Source organism: Lactuca sativa, chromosome 4, assembly GCF_002870075.4.
Source record: "Lactuca sativa cultivar Salinas chromosome 4, Lsat_Salinas_v11, whole genome shotgun sequence".
NCBI classification, from domain to species: Eukaryota; Viridiplantae; Streptophyta; class Magnoliopsida; order Asterales; family Asteraceae; genus Lactuca; species Lactuca sativa.
Window position 1 is genome coordinate 5,532,214 of NC_056626.2, and position 27,193 is coordinate 5,559,406.

At 36.5% G+C, this 27,193-nt stretch overlaps 1 protein-coding gene across 6 annotated transcripts; it reads right to left on the bottom strand.

Moving 5' to 3' along the window:
• Nucleotides 1–276: 276 nt before the first annotated feature.
• On the bottom strand, nt 277–4,096 carry LOC111893447 (ultraviolet-B receptor UVR8). 6 transcript variants are annotated; one of them, XM_023889506.3, is made up of 7 exons: nt 3,843–4,096; nt 3,106–3,143; nt 2,529–2,747; nt 2,072–2,421; nt 1,587–1,988; nt 1,122–1,509; nt 277–797 (listed from the first exon to the last, which is right to left on the bottom strand). In XM_023889506.3, the coding sequence occupies exons 3-7, from the start codon at nt 2,730–2,732 to the stop codon at nt 555–557; spliced, it is 1,587 nt and encodes a 528-aa protein (XP_023745274.1). In that variant the 5' UTR covers nt 2,733–2,747; nt 3,106–3,143; nt 3,843–4,096; the 3' UTR covers nt 277–554. The 6 variants fall into 6 exon arrangements, with proteins under 6 accessions (XP_023745274.1, XP_023745275.1, XP_023745273.1 ...); XM_023889507.3 differs by having other exon boundaries at nt 3,769–4,096; XM_023889505.3 differs by having other exon boundaries at nt 2,529–2,787; nt 3,769–4,095.
• Nucleotides 4,097–27,193: the final 23,097 nt, after the last annotated feature.

Genomic DNA, 27,193 nt, shown 5'->3' on the forward strand with positions numbered 1-27,193 from the left:
TAATAGAAAGGTTCTCATGAACGTAGGTCACATCGACCGACCCATAAATTTAATGTCATTCTCATTTTCTTTCAAACACGTTAAATATGTGGCAGCATTCTAAACTACTAAAAAGAAAACTTGAGAACATTTCAAAATGCACATTCAAAACATATAGGTGTTTAACATTTTAGGCGTTGTAATAAAACTTATACTTGATAACAATAAACCATAAATGATCGATTTACATTGCAAACTTTTAGTTTTATTAATATGCAAATGAAAGAAAGCCATAAATTACCAAATCACTTGTTTTCAATCAAATAAACCATAATCCACAAATGCAATTAATATTTACTTCTTTCATAAACAAATAAAAGACAAATCCCCCCAACGTTTTCCTAACAGCATTTCCTACCCAACCTACCTACTTTCTTCACAAATCCTTCTTTGTTTCTATGTACACAAATAAACATGGAAGGACACAAACACCAAACTGAAAATAAAAACACAAATAATTCGATCTCGATCATAGTGACCGATTTCAGAGATTAGCAAGTCACCATTAAATAACACTAACTCAGATCGAGCTCGACCCGTTCCGGTGTCGGCCTCTCGGTCTGGTTAGCCACAAGTTCCATCCCTAACTGCCCTTTGTCCCCCGCTCCAAATGCATACAACTTTCCCGTTTCCGTGAGCGCAAAGGTGTGCGCGTTCCAATAAATAGAATTTGTCAAACTAATTTGCACCACCCTTTCTTTAATTTGCTTTAAAGATTCCACCATCTTCGGGCTCAACACATTTGCATGCCTATTACCCTGAAAAACAATACATCACTTGCATCGTGTCATCTTGTTGATTTGACATAAGATACACTACAACACTTGTATCATGGCATCTTGCCCATTTGATACAACATGTGGTACAACAGTTGTATCATGTCATCTTGTTGATTTGAGATGAGCTAAGGTACAACAGTTGTATCATGTCATCTTGCTAATTTTTTTTGACATAAAGATATGATACAACAAATATATCATGTCATCTTGTTGATTTGATATACGGTACAATACAATAGTTGTATCATATCATGTCATCTTGTTGAAAAACATAAAAACAAGGTTAAAAAAAAAAACACAAACCTGTTCATCGGCATTTGCAGTATTATGTCCAAGACTCGATGATTCACCACATCCAAACGAATAAACATCGCCATCACTAGAAACTACAAAGGTGGTATAGTCACCCGTAGCAACATGTATAGCTTTTACATTGCTCAAAGATTCAACCACTTTCGGGACCGAATCACAATCTTCATTACCATGACCTAAACAACCATATCGACCCCAACCCCATGTGCACACCCGACCATCGGTCCCAACCACGGCTGCATGCCACGCACCGGCTGCAACCACCATGGGCTGCAGGTTCAAAGTCTGAAACTGCTCGATTAGTCTCGGTTGTTTCTCATCATTTTTAGTCCCGTGTCCTAGCTTCCCTCCTAACCCACATCCCACAGAGTACACAGACCTGTTTGTTTGACAACAGGATTAACAAATCTACAAATCTAACTTCAAAAATTTGATTATGAAATTAACTAAACTCACATGCCACTAGGTTGACAGGCTAAAGCAAGAAGGTAGCAGTATCCAGCTGCGATTTGAACGACGGGTATGTTTTCGAGTGGGCCCAGGAGGGGGTGCGGTTCGAGATCGGTTGGGTCGGTTTGGTGACCGAGTTTGGACTCGTTTCCCCATGAGAAAGTGTAGACTTTTCCTTCACGTGATAAAACAGCAGTGAAGAAGTTTCCAATTGCAGCTTGTACTACAAATATGTCTTTTAAAGACTCGACTAATTTAGGAGTGTTGACTTGTTTACTTCCTTGAACTCCATATTCTGCTTCACCAAATGAGTCCTTTCCAAAGGCGTAGACCTGCCCAGAATCACTGATCAGCATTGTGCGCCCTGCCCCTGCTGCTGCATGTATGATACGAATCCCTTGCAATGATCTGGAAGAATCGAATTAGGGTTATATATGTTTTGTAAGAAGACAGATGTTTGATGAAGAAAAGAATAAAAGAATGGGAATTACCTGATAATGCGAGGAGTTGACTCCTCTTCAGTGGTGCCATGACCAAGTTGACCGGAGTTATTTGACCCAAAGGTGAAAACGGAACCTTTGGAAGTGACGGCGATGCTATGGCCGGGTCCTGCAATCGCCTGAGATTTTTCTCTTCTGGAGCATGTTTCTCCGGCCAATAAGAATCTGAGAACCAATTTCCAAGAACCACCGCATCGTAGTTTTAATTGGCGGCGTTCTTCTGAAGCCATTGGTTTAAAGATTGCTCTTTTTTGGCACATGTCGAGAGCAGCAAGCTCTGATAAACAGAGCTCATGATCAGGGGCAAAATGGGCAGGCTGCCTAAAGAAAGAACATGTCGCCTGCAAAAGAACAAGAATTTTCACATAGAAATCAGCAGCACCATCAATTCTAAATGTCAAGGTAAAGTGTTTGGGTGTTTTCAAAAACTAAAAAAAGATCAACTTGCCTCTAGTTTTGCTAGATCTTGTGGGTCGAGATTACAACCAGTGAGAACATGAAGAACGATTGAAGGGTTTGCAGACAATGGGAATTCTCCTGGTGTTGCATCTCCGAAACAATGGCGGGTTTGTCGATTGGCGATGGTGGGAATCGGTTGATCGGTGATGTTGTGGTATTGAAGGGTTGGTGTTCCACTCGTTGTGGCGTCCATGGGCACTGCTCAATTCTGCAGTGCCCAAATTAATCAAGATGAGAAGATTTAACTGCTAGAAATCACATAAACATTTGTTAAAATTTTAAAAATTAAACACATTTATCTTTTCTTCATCTTTTTTCGGTCTAAGAACTAATAGAACGAACCCACATTATTCTCTTGATTCATCAAATTCAACGAGAATTCAGGGTGTTTGGATGTTCGTTTAAACCGATTATTGCGGAATTTTGTTTATATCGTTACGATTCTGATTTTCTGACAGATTTGGACCTTATCTATCCCTAGATTATCTGATTCTTTAAATTGGAGTAATCCCTTTGAAATTTAGTAATAGAAAAAGCCCCCTTTTAGAAAGAAAACAATGGCATACCTTGAATTACTGCCTTATATACCCTCAAGTCCCAAAAACTACAAAAGCATAAAGAGCGTCATCAGAAGATAATCAAAATGGAATCTAAAGATACATCCATTGCATACCAAGTTCAGAAATTGTATTAAGAGATCAAATCAAAACCATTAAATTAATCAATGATTCGATGGCAAACAATACACATTGATGAGAAATGCATAATTGAATTAGTGGAAGAAGATTTGTCAAATTCGGTCAAACAAGGAAAACCAAAAATTTTCGATAAGAGGAACATAACCCATTAAAGGAAACTATGAGATGAAGAATACTATTGCTTCAAGAAAGGATATTCCATCATGTCCATAAAGGGAAATTTTCATCTAAAGCATCACATGAACAAGAACGGTCGGATTCTGGGTAAAATCAAGCAATCAAAACAGAGAATTATAGCATCCGAATAAAAGAAAAGACGATAATCAACGACAGACATGATCGTCTTGATCGTCGGATAATCGAGTAAACAAGTATCATCCATCACCAAAAAACAAAAAATCCCATCAAGTAAGTTCAGAAAAATATAAAATTATAAAGATATGCAACATGGGTAACTTTGCTTTTCAATTGGGTCAGATAAAGATTGTACATTTACGATCATCATAGATCAAAAAAACAAAAAAGAATTACATGTAATCAAGAAGCAAGATCCATCAAAATCCAAGAAACATAATAAGTTTCTGATGGTAGTATGAAGAACCCACCCAGAAAAACAGAATCCTTATCTGATCAAAGCAATTAGATTGATTTTTGGATGATTATTGTATCGGTGGAAGTTAGATGGATGATTCAGGAGAAGGGGGTATTGTTAAATTGGAAGATTTTAGAGAGAGAAAAGAGGGATTTGTTGATGAGTGAATGAAGAATGAAAAAGGGGAGGAAGATGAGATAAATGAGGAGGTTGTGTTGTGTATTGTAATCTTGGGATGAATGAATGGACGGGTCAAATCCAATTTGGGGGTCTTTTTGTATACGTTTCCTCTGAGAAAAATAGATGATGTGTCTATCGATTGATGATTCAAGGTCACCACCTCCTATTTCGTTTTCTTACAAATGCATCATGGTATTTTATACTTTTTTAGACATTTACTTACAAAATTATTTAGTATTATATACATTCATGATTTATGATACCATTACTATGTTAATTATATCCTTTTAATTCGGTGGAAAAGACAGATTAGTAATTTTTCTTAATTAATTTTGTAAAAATAACTAAAAATTAACAAATTTCACAAATAACTTATCATTTTACAACACGGTTGCTAGGAAATGATAGGGGCACCACTAAATGCTAATTTGGCTCACAAACAGTACAAATAACTATCATTTTACAATATTATCGCTATGAAACATTAGTGGCACTACGAAATGGTCATTTGGCCCCCATCAGTCAAACCATTTTTTGTGAGATCCTATACAGGTCTATTAAAACATCTTTCATATCAGCTCTTTTAAATAGTTATTCAAAACAAGCTTTGAGGTAAACTTTATTAACTAATAATCATTTAAGAAATCAATTTGTGGATAAAGATTTCATAACAATAAAGTTCTTAACATTTAAAAATGTTTAAACTTTCAAAGCATATAAAGGTGTAACAACATAATCAAAAGACAAGTATAAAGTAACATCATGTTAAGAACATTTTTACGCATGATTTATCATATTTTTATATTGCATTTCATACATTTATTCCATGCATATCATATCGTTTTGTGAAATACATGCTTTGGTGGAACATAATCTACTTTGGGGTATTTTTGGTTGTTTTTGTAGGTTCCAAGCTGTAACATCTCCCTCTGTAACATCTCCCTCTGGCACGTATCACAATATTGTCCGTTTTAGGCTCCCAGCACGAAAACTTCCCAGGGGGTCACCCATCCCTGAATTGCTCTCGTCCGGGCACGCTTAACTGCAGAGTTCTTATGAGATATGTTGTCATCATGACTTTAAAACACGTTATGACAAGGAAGATATCCACACCCCTTTTAAGGAAATGTTTCGTTCTCCTTCCAAGCCGATGTGAGATTAGTTGCAACCCACATTCACCCCTCACCCCCCCCCCCCCTCCCAATTATAGGGTTCGACGTCCCCGTCGAACACATCGACCTGTGCCCCAGCTCTGATACCATTTGTAACATCCCCCTCTGGCACGTATCACAATATTGTCCGCTTTGGGCTCCCGACACAAAAACTTCACAGGGAGTCACCCATCCCTGAATTGTTCTCGCCCGGGCATGCTTAACTGCAGAGTTCTTATGGGATCTGCTGCCCTCACGGCTTTAAAACGCGTTATGACAAGGAAGGTATCCACACCCCTTTTAAGGAAATGTTTCGTTCTCCTTCGAAGCCGATGTGGGATCGGGTGCAACCCATCTTTTGTAACACTCATAAAAATCATGCCAATTTTAAACTTTTTAAAACATTTCAAATACTAAAAGTTATTACAAAAAGGGTTCCAAAATAGTTTCATATCAGAGTATCTCATAAATCTAAATCAAAATATAAGGGAGTGTACGGTCACGCCTTCGCCTTCCCGCGGTCATTTGTTGTACCTGAAACAATAATCAACAAATGTAAGCTCGAAGGCTTAATGAGTTACCCCTAAAATACCAACCTCATACAGCCATAAACATAGCATATAACAAACACATAACAACCATGCATCTAGAGTCTACAGTGTGACTGGTCCGCCCGCACCGGGCCTTCTGTCCACCTAATCCACTCTCTGAGTCTACAATATGACTGGACCGCCCGCACCGGTCCTTCAGTCTATCTGGCCCACTCTCCGAGCATCGGCACGTCTGGACCGCCCTCTCGGGGCCTTCAGCCTATCTGGACCGCTCGTCGGGCCTTCGGCCTGACTATGTGCCTTCTAGGCCTGCAGTCTATTCAGTTCGCCCTAGGTATGTTGTCCTACAACACAAAGCAGGACCCGCCTCAACCCAACCCCCATACCAATCAAACAATCATGCATGTGCACATAATATCATATGCTAGCATGTATATAACAGATAATCGTACCGATCTAACAGATCACTAACACAGCAACCATCCTATAACCAGGATACCGACCTAACCGGTCAATAACATAGCACCATCCTAACTACCAGGATGCAGATCTAGCAGATCAATAAACATACCAACCAAACACCCGGATACAAATACGATAACGGGCCGGTCTTGGTGCCTTAGACCCTGTTGATATAGTGAGGATAACTCACCTCGCAAGTAGTGCCGAAGTACCGAAAACCTCTGATCGCTGACTCACCGGAAATCACGAACTATCACATAATAAATACCAAGTCATTACACAACATAACAATCTTGACTAAGGGTCCACACAACCCATCATGTCCATTCTCTTTATTGGGCCAAGGCCCAATGCCAAGTCCATAACCTTGAAAGTCCTTATGCAAAACCCATTATTGGCCCAATTTACCAAATTAGGCCCAACTCCTTAATTGGGCCTAATTCCAAGATCCATTAGCAAAACTTGGCCCAAAACATTATATTCATAAAGTCCAGCAAAGGCCCAAATCCAACTAGTCCACAAACAGCCCAAAACACGAAGCCCAAATGCCAAAGGCCCAACAGAGGACGTATGTGGGGCGTACTCTGGTATGCGGGGCGTGCTCGTCCTGATGTTGACCACCATCGGGGTGGTTGACCCAGTATGTTGGGCGTACTGGATTTACGTTGGGCGTACTTAGAGGTTTGCCAAAATCTAAATATGTGCTTAATGGCTTAAGCACTTAAGCCCAAACTTCAGATCCAGTGACCAAATGTGCCTAGGACCCATAAAGCCACAAACTTTATCACTTTGGACGTCCAGAAATCTCTTAATACTTGGTCTTAATTGTTGGATTAGTGTCTAAGGCTGTAACTATATTTGGTAAGTACTTGACCTGGTTGTGCAAGGTCCTTTTGGGTTGCCTTCACCATAGCAACTTGACAGGGTGATTTGTAAAGAGAAAAGAGATATTATTATTAATATATTATGAGAGTAATATATTAAAGGAATAATAATATTATTTAATTGATATAAGTCATAAATTAATTAAGAATTAATTTGGTGACTTAAAGAGGTTAATTGAATAAAGGGGCATAAACTATCAAATGTATGATAGTTGTGTTTTTGGGCTATGAATCCTTATGTATATTAGGGTGGACGAATTTTAGGGTTATGATATCTTAAAATCATCCAAGCCTCATATCTAGAAGGATCTTTGGATTGCTTAGGGCCTAAGTTATTCAATTAGGGTTAAGGGTGTAACCCTAGTAGCTCATAGTATATATAGACCCCATGGGTGAGGGAAATCAACCACTCTTGCAAGAAAGAAACCCTAGAGTCGAATTCCTCACCTCCTCTCTATCTCAAGATCATCCTCTTGCTAGTTGGTTTTTGTAAGCCATTAGAGGAGTGACAATTGTGACTCTAAGCTCCAAGAACAAGAAGTTTCAAGCAAGCAACTTAAGGTATTCTTCTAGATATGATTTCATATGTTATAATTCAATTGTTTACACTAGATCTAGAATTGTAAGCCTTGGATACATTGCACGTTCAATTAGAGAAACCTAGATCCAAGCATTAGGGTTTGCATGTGTACATAGGAAAGTTCTTATGGCTCAAACCCATCAGTGTGATCAGAGCTTTGATTGATTTCTATTGAATTGATGCTTTAGTTGATTGTTTTGCTTGAAAAAATTCGTTTTTTATGACTCTGACTGGTGAACTCGGCGAGTTCCATTGTGGACTCGGCGAGTAGCTCCAACTCGGCGAGTTCTAGCGCCAGTTAGAGTTGATTTCGGGATTTCTTGCTATTTTGCTTGAGGATACTTGCCTTAATTGTTTTGGGTCATTAATATTCGAATTTTATCATATATTTGAGTATATTCTTCACTAAACAAAAGATAATTACCATTTTATTGAATAATAATTTCCTTATATGATAATAATTGATTATTTGAATTAAATTGGTGAATTGTCTTGCAAGTAATGTTAACTAGATCAAATTTAAATAATCGTTAAATTAATTAGTTGATTTATATTATTTGCTATTTGATCATTTATGTTTTGAAAAGCTTAAAACTTGTCCTCAAGTTTTGAAATTTAAGTTTTGTGATTAAAAGTTTAATTTGAATAATTTAAATTTCAAACCCTAGAATTTTACAAGTCTAAAATTCAACATTGTACTATTATATTATTATAAGCCTAATATATATATATATATATATATATATATATATATATATATATATATATATGATTTAAAATGCTAGTCTTATCGTTAGTAGGCCTCATTCACGAAGCCAGTCTATAAGGTGGGTATAAGGTTGCTGCCTATAAAATGGCGCTTAATAGGTGTACACTCACACCCACCGCTTGCTTGACTGGTGGAGGGTCGTTAGCCGAACGGGTAGGATAGGGCAATCCTTTTCTCATTAATAAGTATAATGAATCTATATAAAGTAACTAAACGTGTTTCATAAAATTCCCAATCTTAGTTACTTTAGGAAAAGTGAATTGATGCAATCCCATGAAATTACACTTTGTACCCTTGCTGAGAAGTTAGTGGAGCGCGTGTGGTTAACCGGCACACTAATTGGTTCTAAGCAATTGTAGCAAAGGGTGACTCATTGTTTGTCATAGTTCGATGGAGCGTGTGTGGTTAACCGGCACATCGAATAGATGACTGTAACAATGAGGGCATCACGTATATTTGCATGGTTATTCACACCCGCTTTGTGATCATCGGCATCCCAGTCACAAACTAGAGGGGCATATCGAGATTTAAACATGTCATTGAAAATTTCAATGAATCTCAAAGAAATCTAGGAATTCTTAGTACATTTAAAACTTAATCTTATGTTTTTCATGGTGAAGAATTAGTGAATCTTCATTCACTTACCTCCAAATTATTTGCATGTTAGATTACGGCATCCCTTTTCTAATGTGTAATTAATGATGTTGGGTCCTAGCCCTAATTTTCATTTTGGGTGTTAATTAGGGACTTAATTCTAATCAAACTTTGTTCCTTTCTATTTGTAGATGTCTAACACGAACAACGCTGCTGCTAGCTCATTCACGCTAATGAGCCTTTGTCAAAAAGTGACTTTTAACGGATCGAACTTTAGCGAATGGATAAGATACATTCGCACAATTGCGCGCTACGAGGACAAAGAGTATGTCCTCAAAGAGAAGCTCGAAAAGATCAATCCATAAATCGCTACTCCCAAAGAAATGGTTGTCTTTGAGACCCATGAGCGTGATGCAACGAAAGTCCATTGCATCATGCTAGCCACAATGAACCCCGAATTCCAAAAGTCCTATGAGGACATGTATCCGTATGAAATGCATCAAGACTTAATGGAGAGATACCATCAAAGCGCGAGGCAAGAGCGCTATGAGATCATCACGAACATGATCACTGCTAAGATGGGAAGTGGAGAGTCTCTAACCGTTCACTTGCAAAAGATGCAAAGATATGTTGATCGTCTTCGCAAGTTAAATGTTAACTTTGGGGGAGATTTGGCCATCGACATCATTCTTGACTCCTTGCCCTCGTGCTACAACCAATTTAGGATGACCTACCACATGAACAAGGAAGAGGTCACCCTAAGTAAAATCCAAGGGCTCCTAAGTACTGCTGAGAGCAACCTCAAGGACAAGTCTGTTACATTAATTCCCAATCCACCCATTGCTCCTGTTTTGGATAGTGGGCAGGGAAGGGGGAAGAAGAGGAAGGCTCCTTCAAAGAGCCACCACAAGGGAAAGTTCCAAGATGGTTCCTCTTCTAGTGGGACCAAGGTTGGCCCTATTAAGCCCAACCCAAACCCAAAGGAGGCAGATTGCAACCATTGCCACAAAATAGGGCATTGGAAGAGAAGCTCCCGGAATATCTACAAGCCATCAAGGATGGGAAGATCAAGTCATCTTTCGCAGGTATTTACACAATTAAATCTAATGATTCATCTCATGCTATTTCTTGGGTTCTTGATACAGGATGTGGTTATCACATTTGTTCTGATTTGCAGGGACTAAGAAGAAACAGGGATGTGGAGCGTGGAAGAATAAATCTAATCTTGGGGAACAGAAGATCGTCGCCTGCGACCAAGATTGAAGTGTATTCTCTAGTGCTTAGTAATGGATTGAATTTAGATTTAAATAATTGTTGCTACTCGCCAGATATGGCAAGAAACATCATTTCATTTGATGGTTTATTTAGACAAGGATTTAGATATTCGTTTAATAATGAGAATGGTTCGATTTATGCTTATCTAAATAGTGTTTTATATTTTGAAGCAATGCCTTGTAATGGAATTTATGAAACTGTTATGGTTGTAGATAACCTAGGAAATGATGTGTTGTGTATGGATTCTTCCAATAGTATGGATAAAACATGCTTGTGGCATTTTCGTCTTGGACATGTCAATAAGAAGCGTATAGCCCAACTCCAAAAGGATGGAGTGTTTGAGTCATTCGACCTTAGGGAAGATGACACGTGTGAATCTTGTTTACTTGGAAAGATGACCAAGTCACCCTTCACTGGCACTTGTGAGAGGGGTGAGGGTTTATTAGATCTCATACACACCGACGTGTGTGGGCCCTTTAGATCCACCACAAAGAATGAGAACCGCTTCTACGTGACTTTCACCGATGATTATAGTAGATATGGGTATATTTACTTAATCAAGCATAAGTCAGAAACGTTTGAAAAGTTCAAAGAGTTCAAACATGAAGTGGAGAATCAATTGGGCAGGAAAATCAAGACGCTTCGATCCGATCGAGGAGGAGAATACCTAAGTCTTGAATTCCACGACTATCTCAAGGAATGCGGAATAGTTTCGCAATTGACGCCACCTAGGACACCGCAGTTGAATGGTGTGGCAGAAAGGCGTAATCGAACCCTGTTAGACATGGTTCATTCTATGATGAGTCGTGCTTCACTACCTATCTCATTCTGGGGTTATGCCTTAGAGACTGCCGCACATATCCTTAACCGAGTCCCTACAAAGAAGGTTGCCAAAACACCTCACGGGATGTGGATGGGGAAAGCTCCCTCGTTGGCACATATCAAGGTTTGGGGCTGTGAGGTTTTCGTAAGACGAGAAACTCACGACAAGCTCGAACCTCGTAGTAAGCGATGTATTTTCATCGGCTACCCGCAGAAATCCTTTGGATATCTCTTCTATAGACCGAGTGACAATGTTGTCTTGGTTGCGAGGAGATGGGTTTTCCGAGAACGAGAACTCATAAGCCAAGGGGACAGTGGGAGGCAAATCGATCTTGAAGAGATTCAAGAGTCGAGCGATGAAGGAACCTCTTATGCTGGTGCTCAACCCGAGGAGGAAACTCTGGTTGAACCAATTGATGATTCCTTACCTCTTAAACATTCCGAAAGAGTTAGAGTTCAACCCCAGTTTTATGGCTTTCATATTACTACTAAAGGGGACACGTATATTAGTGATGGTACACTAATAAATCTAGATGAACCTAATAGCTAAGTTTTAGTCTAATATTTATTGCGACTAATTATTAGTCTAGATTCATCATTAACTCAAAGTCTACTTTCATGATATATCAAGTAAGGAAAAACCAAGTAGGATCATATCGGAGGTAGAGTCTATTTGGTATACAAAGTATACTGTTTGGAAATCCCACTTTAAACACCTCACTAAATCACAGCCTAGACATCATTCCTGTAAGTAAATCAATTAGTATAATGACTTTGAATCACTGATAAATCATATTTATAAGTTCATAATAACGATAATGAACTTAAACATAAGTTATACTTAAAGTATGGTAAACATAACTCACTTACAGCGAGTTTTTCTCAAAATCGGGCTTTGCTGAAGCAGAGTTTCTGAGCCGAAAGCTCTTCTTCTCGGAGCCTTCGGGCACTCCTGGGTTTTCCTCTAGTGCCTTGAGGCTACTAGGGCTATAGGAGGGTTTTTGGGGGTTTAGAGAGTATATATATATATATATATATATATATATATATATATATATATATATATATATATATATATATATATAGAGAGAGAGAGAGAGAGAGAGAGAGAAATGGGTTTTGGTGTCAAGAATCAAGGCACTCTCGCATGGTATTTATGTTGGGTTTTTGTATACTACAACATCCTATAGTGCACATACAACCCTAAATACCTTGGATCTATGTTTTCTCTAATTATACATGCAATATTGTTTCCAAGGCTTTAAGCCTACAACTAGTATACAAATGACATAAATAATATGAAATACTAGTTAGGATGACATACCTCTTATGTAGCTTGAAATCTTGTTGCATTTGGCCTTTAAAAGCTTATCCCCAATAGTGTGGAAGCATCAAATGGAATCACAACACAACATGGTCAAAGGTGGAACTTGAGAAAGAATTCCATGCACCCGAAAACACCCATGAACTCCAAGAACATGCATGTAGGCGTTTTTTAGGTTAAGAACATGTATTTATATGTTGGATTTCAAGAGTCATGGGTATAGCCCAAAACCATACCCATGGGTTTATGATACATGGTTCATGTGGCCCAACTCTTTATGTATCCATACATAAACTTGGTCCAACACGGATCATAAGCCCAACACATGCAAATATAACTGATTATCATAATTGGTGACCATAGATTTAGTTAGTCGCTTTTGATCACTAAATTAATTCCAAATTAATTCTTGATAAATACTAATTAAAAAATATGATTTCATATTAATATATTATAACTTATAATATATTAATAAATCATATATATAACCTTCTCTCAAGAATCCATCCTAACAAATTGTCTTGATGATATGCAACCTAAATGGACCATGCTACTCTCGGTTCAAGTACACACCAATAATAGTTATGGGCTTAGACATCTAATCCAACAGTCTCCCACTTGGATAAGTCTAAAACAATTATTGCAAGTACGACTCCAAAACCCGAATAGCAATGGTAGCTCTTAAAAGCCGTTGTCGAACTCTGACCTAGTCAATGACGTGTCCATTAGATAAGGGACCATATTCCTCCATTCTAGATACCATATGGACCGATTTATGACGACCGACTAATTGAACAAATCAAATTAGTCCAAGCCTGGCCAAGCACTTACGTTTGTCATCACTAAATCATTATGGGGCCCACAGATATCGCTTTTATCCACATGGGGTAAAGGAACGGATAAACTTTGACCCAAATTCTCGCTTATACTCACTCATCAAATTACATACAATGATATGTTTTATAACATCCAAGTTACTGGTGCATTTACATATGTCAATATGCAACCGAATCGCAACTACAACTCACACGTCTCCGTTTGAAGAATATAAGATATTATCGTCTCATGATCACTCGTGATAAAATTCATGAAGTGATTCAAATGAGTGTGGGTTTAATCCAATACTTGAATCTTATTCCAGGAGCACTCATGAACATTGCAGCTATGTCTAGGCCACCTAGACAAACTATAGACCCATTCATGACAGTCTTGCCTCAATACCTACTTCCAAAGTATGATCGACTGTGGACGGTTTGAATAACCTAGTTATTCGGGAAGTCAAAACATGCAAAGTGAAACACAAGAATAATACTAATCATATATGGCCCCAAAACTTTTGAGAGTAAATAAAACAGCTTTTATTTAATCACCATATTGATTACTCATTATTCATTGTATAATGTTTCCAATAATCAACTTAATACTTGAACTAAAACAATAGTTGTACCATGCTCCAAGCATGCACACTATGTTTACCTATGGTCCTATCTTTGTGGAATAGAAGAATTGACAACATTTCAAATGATACTCATTTCAAAATTCCAAATCCTTATCGCGAACGTAAGAATACAAGATTCTTTGCCATTTACTAAAATTTGTTAGATTTTAAACTTATATGCATTGATCCTCTTGTAATGACTATGCACAAAAGTCACAAAGACTTGGCAACAAACATTACAAAGTATTCCAATGGAGAGCAATTCCATGGAAACAAAGTCTCATATTCAAAGTACATTCCTTTGAACATCCTTCTTGCATTAAGTTTTATAATACTGCACAGATTTAAAGAATAATTTCCACCTATGGAAACATTTCCATATTCCCATTTTGACTATCACTTCCGAATAAGAGTTGCCTCCTTTCAGAATATGTCAATATGGTCCTTCCAAAATTTACACTATACTTCCAACTGTCCATGAGCAACCAATCTTTAGTAAGCCTCAGATCGTCCTCGACAATTGCTTAATCATTTTATTCATATACAGTTCTGGTCCTTTTTCCCTCTTAATGCCATATGCATTTGGAAAATTCATAACACATGGAAATATTATAGCATATGTAATCGATCCTATACCCAAAGCATATGGGATACGATTCATAATGTCTCACATAAAGACATGGTCCTAGACCAATCTTTTGCTATAATTTTTTTTCTGTTAGCCATGTTCTCAAAATTTGGACTATGAAGAGGGATGTCGTAATCATAATCGAATTTCGAGAACGCAATTAACATTTTCATATATAGAATTTCCTTATGTTGAACCATTCCAGCCTAACATTCATATATATATACTTGACTAAATTTGATTAAAATCTCAATCTAAGCTTTTAGAATTGGGATGAAGTATAATTTCTTCTCCCTTAATTTTAGCAAAACAACATTTCAAACCCTGCAACTTTGCAAATTGAAACTTTTATTTTCTATAATTAACATTGCTAACTTGCAAAACATAACATAATAATCATGCTCCCACTAACATGATAATTATATCCTTATCCGCATAATACTTATGCTCCCACTAGCTATGAAAAGTATCCAAAATCATACACCTTTCGTTATATAGCTCACATGTGTGTCTAAACAATTTTTAAAACTATGAAAAAGGATGTCGTAATCATAGTTTCAATTTTTTAGACCTTTTCCCATTCTCACTAGTCCATGTTAGTGTGTCGGTTAACCACATACGCTCCACTAACGACTTTGAGAATGAAAATATCACAATTGCTATCTACTTAAAATCTATTTAGTGAAAGTGTTTCCTCACCATCATTTTCATGAATGGGGAGAAACCTTATGACACTTATATTTTATGATGTATGTGTTCCTATCCATGTGAATTTGTCAAAAACATAACCACAAGAGGAGGTTAGTGACAAATCCAAACTCATATGGATTGAACTTGTTCAATCTTAACTTCTTGCCACCTGGCAGCACAAGGGCCTATCATTGCTTCCAAGTAGTTATGCAAACAACTGAGAACTCATATAACTCACATGCATAGTCAACTTTAACTGGAATGGGCACAGAAACAAGAATATGTCAACACGATAGGCTTTAAACCTCAAGTCCTGAGCTAGTGATAAACAATACCCTTGATTAGTTCTTGAAACTTTTCAAGATCTTTAAGACTCCCACTGACTTCTTGACATATGAGATTCTCTTTTCAGGAACCATTTCTTGACAAAGCAAATATTCAAGAGTTAGTGTAGATTCTTATCAAGACAAGCACTTCACACAATTGGCCTTAGTTGGTCTTTGTTTTATCCAAAACATCACAACTCACCAATTTCAAATGTACAAGAGTAAGAAAACATTTTACTCTACATTTGATAAGTATTTTAAAACTTCTTAAGACTATGTCGCTCATGGCTCGATCTTATAGTATTATTCTAAGACTCGATTTTGGAATGAAGTATGATTCATTTTGACTTAACCATTTCATCAATTCACGATTCCTCTTCTTAGTCAAACAAATGCACTAAGATGTCCTTAGAAGATCAATTGTGATATGGTTTTTCCTAATCATTAAGATGATCATAAAACATGATACCGAAGTACTCTCCCATCTTTTCAGATTGGAGAAACTTTTATCTTTCTGCCTAATTTGATTCTTCTCATTCGTCCTGCCATACATTGAAACTTTTCCAATGTTTTAGAATTATACTTAAACTTGTAAGCACAACCATATTTACTAAACTTTAGTAAATCATGACGAATAGCCTTATCGTTCTTTATGGTGGACCTGACCAACGCATAACCAAGTGTACCTGATCTACTAGTCCTTCACTTGACTCACATATACATCTGAACAAGTAATTAGTTTTAATTTCCCAAAGATGAAAATTCCCATCCATCATACAATACAAGTTGCATGATTCCAAGTTTCTATCCAACTGAAACTTGGGTGATGAAAAACTTTTCTTATTTGGTAAATTATGACGCTACCACAAACGAAAGAATCAAATCCATTTTCCAATATTGCTATCAATGGAATCATATAAACAATAATTTTCACAATTCCCATTGTAAGGATACTTAAAATAAATAAAATCAAAATTTTCCTTTTATTTTAAAATTGCGGAAAAACTTAAATGCAAACACATAGGAAAACAATGTTGTTATCTATTCCTAAGCAATTTATCATAACTCTTAAGCAGCAGCTCAAAAATCTTGTCTTCAAATCATGCGATCGAAATACATCTTCGCAATCAGATTCAGCATACTCTTCTTCTAAGCTTTCTCTCATTTTTTTCGATTCTACAAAACATCAAAATGTGACCTAGTCACATCATGTAATAAGAATCTCCAAATAGAAACTTAATAGAGTTAGATAGTGGAGTTTACCTGAAGCATGGTCAAATTTAACTTTTACCATCCTAGTGAACTTTCAGGTAAATAAGGCAGTTTCGCAACCAATGCCTCTTCATTTGGCAATAAAACATATGGATTATTTGGTAATGGTACACGGAACTATCTCATACTTAGCCTTTCTCTTTACCATTTGGTCAACCGGGTTGACTATGGCCGATCCCTTTCCATTGGGAAGAGAAGACTTTTCTGGACTTCCAATGTTTCCGTTGTCAATGTCCATGAAAGTTTGGGAAGTAGATCTTCTAATCAAATTTGCATTACCAGTGCCCCAAATCATTTCTGATTCAGCAACAACAAGCAAATAGGTAAGATCATTAAGGGTCATGCCGTGGTCTGTCACATAGTAGTCCATAATGAACTCATTATATGACTCAGAAGGTGACTGAAGAACCCAGTCAACAGTTAACTTCCTTGAGACTTTGACACCCAACTCTCCCAGCTTGTCAATATGAGACTTCATCTTCAAGATGTAAGTACATATAGACACTGCTTTCCAATAGGGATTGAGTAACCTTGAACTATTCAAGAACTTGTGAGTTAGGGAGAACAATTGGAGGAGGTGGAGGAGATGAAGTAAGATTTCCAGTCCCATTAATGCACGAAAAAGAGATTAATCTTTCACCTTGATCGTTATTTGCGATATCATCTTCATTAGGATAGCTTTATCCAAAAGGATAAGGAAGACCATAGTTGTTATAACTAGACATCTATGAGGGAGAAATTCGAGTTTAGTTGATTTAAGTCCTTAATATAACACCCAATATGAAATATTAAGGCTAGGTCCCAACACAATATTTTATAACTTGGAAGAGGGATGCCATAATCCATGCTACAAAATATTTGAAGGTAGGTAAATGATGATTTACCAATTTCTACCTTGAAAAACGAAATTTAACATTAGGTTTTAAATGAATTGAAACTCCTAGATCTTTTGAGACTCATTGAACTATTCAATGGCATGTTTTAATCTCGATTATACCCTTCAAGTTTGTAACTGGGATGTCGAGGATCACAAAAAAGGAGTGAATAACCATGCAAGATTAACTTGGTACACTTAATGTTACAACCACGTAATCAATGTGTCGGTTAACCACACACGCTCCATTGATCTATTATTAATATCAAGCTACCCTTTGTCATACATTGTCAGTCCCAGATTAGTGTGTCGGTTAACGACACACGCTCCACTAACGACTTAACAAGGTGCAAAGTGCAATTTCATGGGTTAGCACCACATTCACATTTTCCTAAAGTAACTAAGATTGGGAATTAAATAAAGTTTAGTTACTTTATATTTATTATTATACTTTTAATGAAGGGGGAATTAATGTCATGTCCTACCCGTTCGGCTAACGACCCTCCACTAGTCAAGGAAGCGGTGGGTGAGAGTAGACACCCATTAAACTACCATTTTATAGGCAGTAACCTTATACCCCCCCCCCCTTATAGACCGGCTTCGTGAATGAGGTCTACTAATGGTAAGACTGACTTTACTCTTATACATATATATATATATATATATATATATATATATATATATATATATATATATATATATATAATATTAAACTTATAATATTATAATAGTATAAGGGTTGAATTTTAAACTTTTAAAATTCTAGGGTTTAATTTGGAATTAAAGTATTCATGGGGAGAAACTCTACAAATTCCAAAACTTGAGGGCAAGTTTTGAACAATTCAAAAACTTTTGGTTTCCATAACTTATGAGTTTAAAGTAGTTTAACGGAAAAACTCTTCAAGTTCCGTAACTTTAAGTTATGGAAGACTTTAAAACATTAAAAAAAAATGAGACTCTTCATTTTCATAACTTATGAAAATTTTATGAGTTTTAAAATTCATAAATGAGACTATTCATATAACTTGACGACAAGTTACAAAAACAGATACTATGAACAACTTTTAGATCAATTTGGATCGAAAACAATAATCACATAATTTTTCTATCAATCTAAACTAACTCATAAGAACAAAATAATTCATATCATCAATCTTCAAGAAATTAGCATAAACATTTAAACTAATACAAAACTTGAAATTATGACAATTATCTTTTATTTGGACAAGCAAGAACATTACCTTCTTGGAAAACAGATTTCTAAGTTCAAAAAACAGTTTAGAAAAACATGTAGCATCAAGTATAATTGAAAACAACCCATGGCTCTAATACCACTGTTGGGTTTTAGTATACTACAATATCCTATGGTGCACATACAACCCTAAATACCTTGGATTTAAGCCTACAACTAGTATACAAATGACATAAATAATATGAAATACTAGTTAGGATGACATACCTCTTATGTAGCTTGAAATCTTGTTGCATTTGGCCTTTAAAAGCTTAGCCCCAATAGTGTGGAAGCGTCAAATGGAATCACAACACAACATGGACAAAGGTGGAACTTGAGAAAGAATTCCATGCACCCGAAAACACCCATGAACTCCAAGAACATGCATGTAGGCGTTTTTTAGGTTAAGAACATGTATTTATATGTTGGATTTCAAGAGTCATGGGTATAGCCCAAAACCATACCCATGGGTTTATGATACATGGTTCATGTGGCCCAACTCTTTATGTATCCATACATAAACTTGGTCCAACATGGATCATAAGCCCAACACATGCAAATATAACTAATTACCATAATTAGTGACCATAGATTTAGTTAGTCGCTTTTGATCACTAAATTAATTCCAAATTAATTCTTGATCAATATTAATTAAAACATATGATTTCATATTAATATATTATAACTTATAATATATTAATAAATCATATATATAACCTTCTCTCAAGAATCCATCCTAACAAATTGTCATGATGATATGCAACCCAAATGGACCATGCTACTCTCGGTTCAAGTACACACCAATAATAGTTATGGGCTTAGACATCTAATCCAACAATTTATAGGCTCAAATACAGCTGAACTCGTCGAGTTGGGTGCCACATGTCAGCATCTGGTGGCATGAATTGGGGAGAAATAACAAATTGTCCTGATAATATGCAACCCAAATGGACCATGCTACTCTCTGGTCAAGTACATACCAATAATTGTTATAGGCTTAGACATCTAATCCAACAATTTATAGGCTGAAATACAGCTGAACTCGTCGATTTGGGCCTCCAACTCATCGATTTGGGTGCCACATGTTAGCATCTGGTGACAAGACTTGGGGAGAAAGTAATGGCTCAGATCGCGCCACGTCACCCCTTTCGCAGCAGCACACTCCTGACTTCTAAACCCCGTAACTTTTGCATACGAGCTCCATTTTCGACGTTATTTATATCCACGCGTAGGTATTGACAAGATCTACAACTCTCCTTTTGACTTCGTTGGCTAATTCTTGGCTGATTTTAGATTTAATATGTAACGCCCGCAAATCCGGGCTAGTCAAATTAGAGGCATTAGGGGTCGAAAACGACTTTTCGACAAAAGATTATTTAGAATAAATAATCTTAACCAAGTTGTAGAGTATGTTACAAGGTTTTCGTACATATAAAGAACGTCGAAATCCGAGTTATAACGAAGAAGTTATGACCCGTTGAAGTTTCGCGACGGAACCGGCACGATACCGGGAAGCGTAAATAGTGAATTTACGATAAAGCGAGATTTAGCCTTAGCGATCTAAACGAAAGTCGTAGAATATGTTAAACTAAGAACATCGATAAAAAGAACGCCCAAATCTGACTTCGTATGAGGAAGTTATGATTTTTCTAAGATTTAGCATAGCAGTGCACAGCCCGAAATCTGAATTTTAGATCGGTCGATTTTTAGCCGACGGGATCTAAATGAAAGTTGTAGTACTCATAAATACCAACGCGTGGATATAAAGAACGTCGATAATAGAGCTCGTATGCGAAAGTTATGGACGAAGCTTAGTCCCTACTTTTCGAGCGCGGCGAATTCGATACAGTTTTGTAAATCCGAGATAGAATGAGAATTAGCCAACGAGGTCTAAATGAAAGTTGAAGATGTCATTAATAGGAACTCAACGGTAAAAAGACAGACAAAAACGGAACTCGTATGCGAAAGTTATGGACGAAGCTTAGTCCCTACTTTTCGAGCGCGGCGAATTCGATACAGTTTTGTAAATCCGAGATAGAATGAGAATTAGCCAACGAGGTCTAAATGAAAGTTGAAGATCTCATTAATAGGAACTCAACGGTAAAAAGACAAACAAAAACGGAGCTAGTATGCAAAAGTTACGGACGAAGCTTAGAGACTACTTTACTATAAAACTCATATAAATACAAGGGTGAACTCCTCATATTTTCTTCACACCATAAGCCTCTCTTTCTCTCTCTAACTTCTCTCTAGCCTCCCTAAACCCCTCCCAAGTCTACGGAACCTCCCTATCACGAGAAGAAAGCCCCGGAGCGCCCGACGGCTCCGAGAAGAAAAGCTTTCGGCTCGGAAACGCTGCTCCAGCGAAGTCCGGTTTTTAATAAAAACTCATTGTAAGTGAGTTACGCCTATACTATATTTAATATAGCTTTTATTTAATTATAGTAACATTATTAGGACATTAAAATAATTATTTGGGCTATTATTATGAGTTATATTGAGTGTTATTTAACGCTTATATAATAGTAATAATAGCTAGACTATTAATTAGTCGCGATTAACGTTAAAACTAAACCCTAGTGGTATCGATACTAGGTTTTATCAAAGGAATATCGTTTTGAGAGTATCGAAGCGTTGTCCGAGTGCTGAGTCACCACCTACTCAGGTGAGTGCATAGTTACTTTCATCTTACACATAGATATGAAGTATTTTAATATAAATTACGTGCTATGTGTGCATATTGTTTGAATACTTGTTGTCTATGCTGGATGAATGATTTATACATGTTTTAAATGATTTAAACTGTATATTTATTTTATATCTACAAATATGTTGGGATAAAACATGGGTAGATGAAATAGTTGGTGAGTGATGAAATAAAATAATGAGAGATAGGTGATGATAGATAGGTGACTATGAATTGGTGATGTAGGATACTACAACCTTGTCCGACAATTTGGAGATGTAGTCATCTACCAGAGTATAGATGGCGATCACGGACTATTATAGACAACCCCGTGGAAACACCAGCAGGCTAGCAACCTGTAGGTGATGAATTACGAGTTCAGGCGATGTTGTAACTACGTATTCATGCGATGATAGTCTAACCCTTATTATGAAGTACGAGTCCAGGCGATGTTGTGGCTACGTATTCATGCGATGATAGACTAACCCTTATCATGATTTACAAGTCCAGGCGATGTTGTGGCTGCGTAATCATGCGATGATACCCTAACTCTTGCTAGACACATATTGAGGGAGTAATCCCCGGATTAGTATTGTCTATGCAATGTAGGCGATGATCCTTAGGTAAAATTCGTAAGAACAATCATATAAGGAAATACGATGTAAGGAGATGAAAAGTAAATATGATATAAGAGATGACCCTTGAGATAATATCTTTAGGGAAGACTAAAAGAAGATAACGGGGATGGGTAATTGGGTTGATTGTTTGATTGTTTAAACATAATAACTATATTATTGTGGGTTGAAAACCCTATGTACTCACCAGGTTTCCCAACCTGACCCACTCAGTTTATTTACATCACAGGTGACGATATGAAGTGACATTACACTGAGAGATTTAAAGAGATGTAGATCACTAGTGTAAATAATTGTAAGTTCTGTTTATGCTTATGTTTCTGTATTAACAATGACATCCCAAACGTTTTAAAATGAAATAAATACGTTTCTTCGAAAATGTTTTAATAACGTATTTATCGTGTTTTTCTGGGAACAAATTCCGCAACATTTTTATAAAATGAAGTACTCTGATTTTTATAAAGCATAAACAAAAATCGGTCTTTTCTAGCCGTGATTTTGGGGATGTCACATAATATTATGAGAAGATTACATTGTTAAATGACCGTGTAGAATTCATAACTTCTACATACGGACTCCATTTTCGTCTGTCTTTTTATTGTTGAGCTCTTATTAATGAAATCTTCAATTCTCATTTAGGTTGCGTTGGCCAAAAATCGATCGATCAAAAATTCAAATTTCAGGTTGTGCACTACTATGTCAAATCTTAGAAAAATCATAACTTCCTCATACGAATTCAGATTTGGACGTTCTTTTTATGTATGTTCTCATTTTAACGTATACTACAACTTTTATTTAGATCTCTAAGGATAAAAAGTAGTTTATCAAAAAATCACTTTTTACGATTCTCGATGTCGTGCCAATTTTGCCGTAAAACTTCGACAGGTCATAACTTCTTCGTTATAACTCGGATTTCGGCATTCTTTATATGTATGGAACCCTTGTGACATATACTATAACTTGGTCAAGATTATTTATTCTAAATAATCTTATATTAAAAAGTCATTTTTTGACGCTTATTGTCTCTAAATTGACTAGTCTGAATCTGCAGGTGTTACAGTTATCTCCCTCTTAGGATGATTACGTCTCGGAATCATCAACAAAATATGGCTTGTATAATGACTCCACACGTTATCTCTTCATCCTTGGTGATAACCATAACTTCTATGTTCCTTCAAATTAATATTTAACTCTTGGACTTCTTTAACTGCAGGCGGTGCTCGATCTCGAACCCGCTCTCTACCTCATGTTAGACTTTCAATCATAACCTTCAAGTCACAATCTTGATCCTTGTCGGAGTCTCCTTCTTCTTCTTAAAAAACTTGAGATAAGTTCTTTGATTACCTCAATGGACCGATGGGTCACATTTTAATGACCTTTCATCGTATGATGCAATTCTTAGAGTCAGGTCTTTTTTTATAGTCAAATTCCAGAACAGACTACACCTTTCTTTATGTTATAATGTGATATAATCACATTCTATCATGTAGCACTTCTAGATACAAGCTTCTTACTTTGACGGTGATTCGCGATACTTCTATTGATCGCTTCGATTTCACTTAAATCTTCTGGTTAAGTCATATGCTACATCGATCTTGGTTCTTTGAACCATGTAACATACTTGTCTTAGCGGACTCAATTTCACAACACCGCTAGGGTCGGAATAACAATTGTCTTCTTAGTCATTACCGAAACAATGGTAACAACATACACGAACAAAACGGAATCAATTACTAGCTTCTTGGTAACCTTGTGACTTTCCCTGATCCAAGTACGAGTCCTCTGCTTCTGGTAGTATAGGCCTCCACTACCATTCACACCTACTAATACTCGTCCCAAGTATTGTCTCGCAGTTCTCCAATTTATTATGACAAAAACAATTTTAACACATACAAATGTGTCCAGACAATCATATAATTTTCCCTAGACTCTGCTAGGACTTCTTCCATGCATATCTTAATTCATCAATTCTGATTCAACTCGGTTGGTGATGGAAATGTCAGACGATGGGATAACTTCACGGATTGTACCAAAAATTCTTTCTTTCTGCCAATCGAAAGTGTACTTCTCCCATACTAGAGGTATTACCTATTTAGATGCATTCTAACGGCAAGATATCACTCTTACGATATCTTCCGATAGGTATCATTCACTATCGTAAGCCTTCTCATTTCCTCCATTTGTTCAGTCTGCTATGAGTCCTTATCATGACATTCTATGCACTAAAACAGGTGTTTGGTGTATCGAAACGAGAATATAGATAGAGAAGGTTTAGATGTCTAATCCTCCTAATTACTATGAAAAGTTATATGCCAATTCTAATACCGTAATTAAACGTTTACAAATCTAAACACATAAAATTTTCCAGATCCGATCGGCAACAGACCATAGATCCGATCAAACGATAGCATTAAGCATCACAAATCATTTAGCACATAAAAACATTTTAGGCATCTTCCCTAATTAAGCTGGTGATTTGACTATTCAAGTGTACTTCCTAAAATATATTAGACACACTCCTCACAATCATCGATTAGCATTCTAAGTTTAACTCTAGAAATAAATCCTTATTCCTAGTTCTCTTAAACTAATGTTTTGATACCAACTATGACATCCCAAAATTCACAGTCATTTTAAATATTTTATTTATGCTTATTCAAAAATCAAAGTATTCATTTTAAAGAATAAAATTGCGGACTTTGTTCCCAGAAAAATATTATAATAATAATATAAAATCATTTCCAAAGAAATGTATTTTGTTTATATTAATACTTTGGAAGGTCATTGTCAATACAGAAACATAAGCATAAACAGACCTTACATTCATTTACATTAATGATTTACATCTCCTTTAATCTCTAAGTGTAATGTAGCTTCGTATCGACACCTGTGATACAAATAAACTAAGTGGGTCAGGTTAGGAAACCTGGTGAGTACATAGGGTTTTCAACCCACAATAATATAATTATTATGTTTAAACATCAAACAATCAACCCAATTACCCATCCCCATTATCTTCTTTACTCTTAAGGGTTTACCTTAAGATTCATCTATCCTGCATTCTTTCACTCCGAAGTCCATTGCTTCTAGGGTTTATATGACAGGAAATAAGTCCATAGCTACCAATGCTCGTTTGTAAAGCACTAATTCAATAGTTGCTAAAGTTCATTCATCGGGTACTAAATCCATAGCTACCAGCGTTTATCTAATAGGTACTAAGTCCATAGTTACCAACGCTTATCTAACAGGTACTAAGTCCATAGCTACCAGCGTTTATCCAATACGCACTAAGTCCATGGTTGTCGATGTTATTAATTAAGCACTAAGTCTATAGCTGCCAATGTTCACTCATATCATCTTTCATCTCTCATCATTCATCTACCCATATTTTACCCAACATATTCGTAAATAAATAATACATATACAGTTTAAATTATTTAAACCATGTATAAAATTGTTCATCCAGTATAGATACCAAGTATACAGGTTATATGCACAAGTAGCATGTAATTTATATACACTACTTCATATCTATGTGTAAGATGAAAGTAACTATGCACTCACTTGTAAAAGTGATGATTCCAAACTTGGGCAGCGCTTCGCTTCTAACGATTCTATTTTCCTTCGACGAAACCTAGCATTATTATTGCTAAGTTTTAGTTTAATATTTATTGCAACTAATTATTAGTCTGGATTCATTATTAACTCAAAGTCTACTTTCATGATCTATCAAGTAAGGAACAACCAGGTAGGATCATATCGGAGGTAGGGTCAGTTTGGTATACGAAGTATACTGTTTGGAAACCCACTTTAAACACCTCACTAAATCACTGCCTAGACATCATTCCCATAAGTAAATCAATCAGTATAACGACTTTGAGTCAGTGATAAATCTTATTTATAAGTTCATAATAACGATAATGAACTTAAACATAAGTTACACTTAAAGTATGGTAAGCATAACTCACTTACAGCGAGTTTTTCTCAAAATTGGGCTTTGTTGAAGTAGAGTTTCCGAGCCGAAAGCTCTTCTTATCGGAGCCTTCGGGCACTCCGGGGCTTTCCTCTAGTGCCTTGAGGCTACTAGGGCTTTAGGAAGGTTTTTGGGGGTTTAGAGAGTGTGTGTGTAGAGAGAGAGAGAGAGAGAGAGAGAGAGAGAGAGAGAAGTAGGTTTTGGTGTGAAGAATGAAGGCACTCTCACATGGTATTTATAGGCTGAAATACAGTTGAACTCGTTGAGTTGGGCCTCTAACTCGTCGAGTTGGGTGCCACATGTCAGCATCTGGTGGCATGACTTGGGGAGAAAGCAATGGCTCAGATCGCGTCACGTCGCCCCCTTCGCAGCAGCACACTCCCGACGTCTAAACCCGGTAACTTTTGCATACGAGCTCCATTTTCAAAGTTCTTTATATCCACGCGTAGGTATTGACAAGATCTATAACTCTCCTTTTGACTCCGTTGGCTAATTCTCGGTTAATTTTAAATTTAACAGTATGAGAAGATTACATTATTAAATGACCGTGTAGAATTCATAACTTCAACATACACACTCCATTTTCGTCTATCTTTTTATCGTTGAGCTCTTATTAATGATATTTTCAATTCTCATTTAGGTTGCGTTGGCCAAAAATCGATCGATCTAAGATTCAAATTTCAGGTTGTGCAATACCATGCCAAATTTTAGAAAAATCATAACTTCCTCATACGAAGTCAGATTTGGGCATTCTTTTTATGTATGTTCTCGGTTTAACGTATACTACAACTTTCATGTAGATCTATAAGGCTAAAAACTAGTTTTGTGACATCCCCAAAATCACGGACAGAAAAGACTGAACTAATTTATGCTTTTAAAATAATTTTCAGAGTAATCCTTTGATTTAAAAGAGTTGCGGAATTTGTTCCCAAAATAAAATATGATAAATAAAATTTATCAAAGCATTCCTTAAAGAAATGTATTTTCATTATATATCAAAACTCGGGATGTCATGTTCC

Excerpts from the sequence above, each read along its gene's own strand:
- LOC111893447 (XM_023889506.3), bottom strand. The coding sequence starts at position 2,732 with ATGGACGCCACAACGAGTGGAACACCAACCCTTCAATACCACAACATC. Across the intron at positions 1,989-2,071 it reads TCAACTCCTCGCATTATCAG|ATCATTGCAAGGGATTCGTA; the intron begins GTAATTCCCATT and ends CGATTCTTCCAG. Across the intron at positions 798-1,121 it reads CTGCAAATGCCGATGAACAG|GGTAATAGGCATGCAAATGT; the intron begins GTTTGTGTTTTT and ends ATTGTTTTTCAG.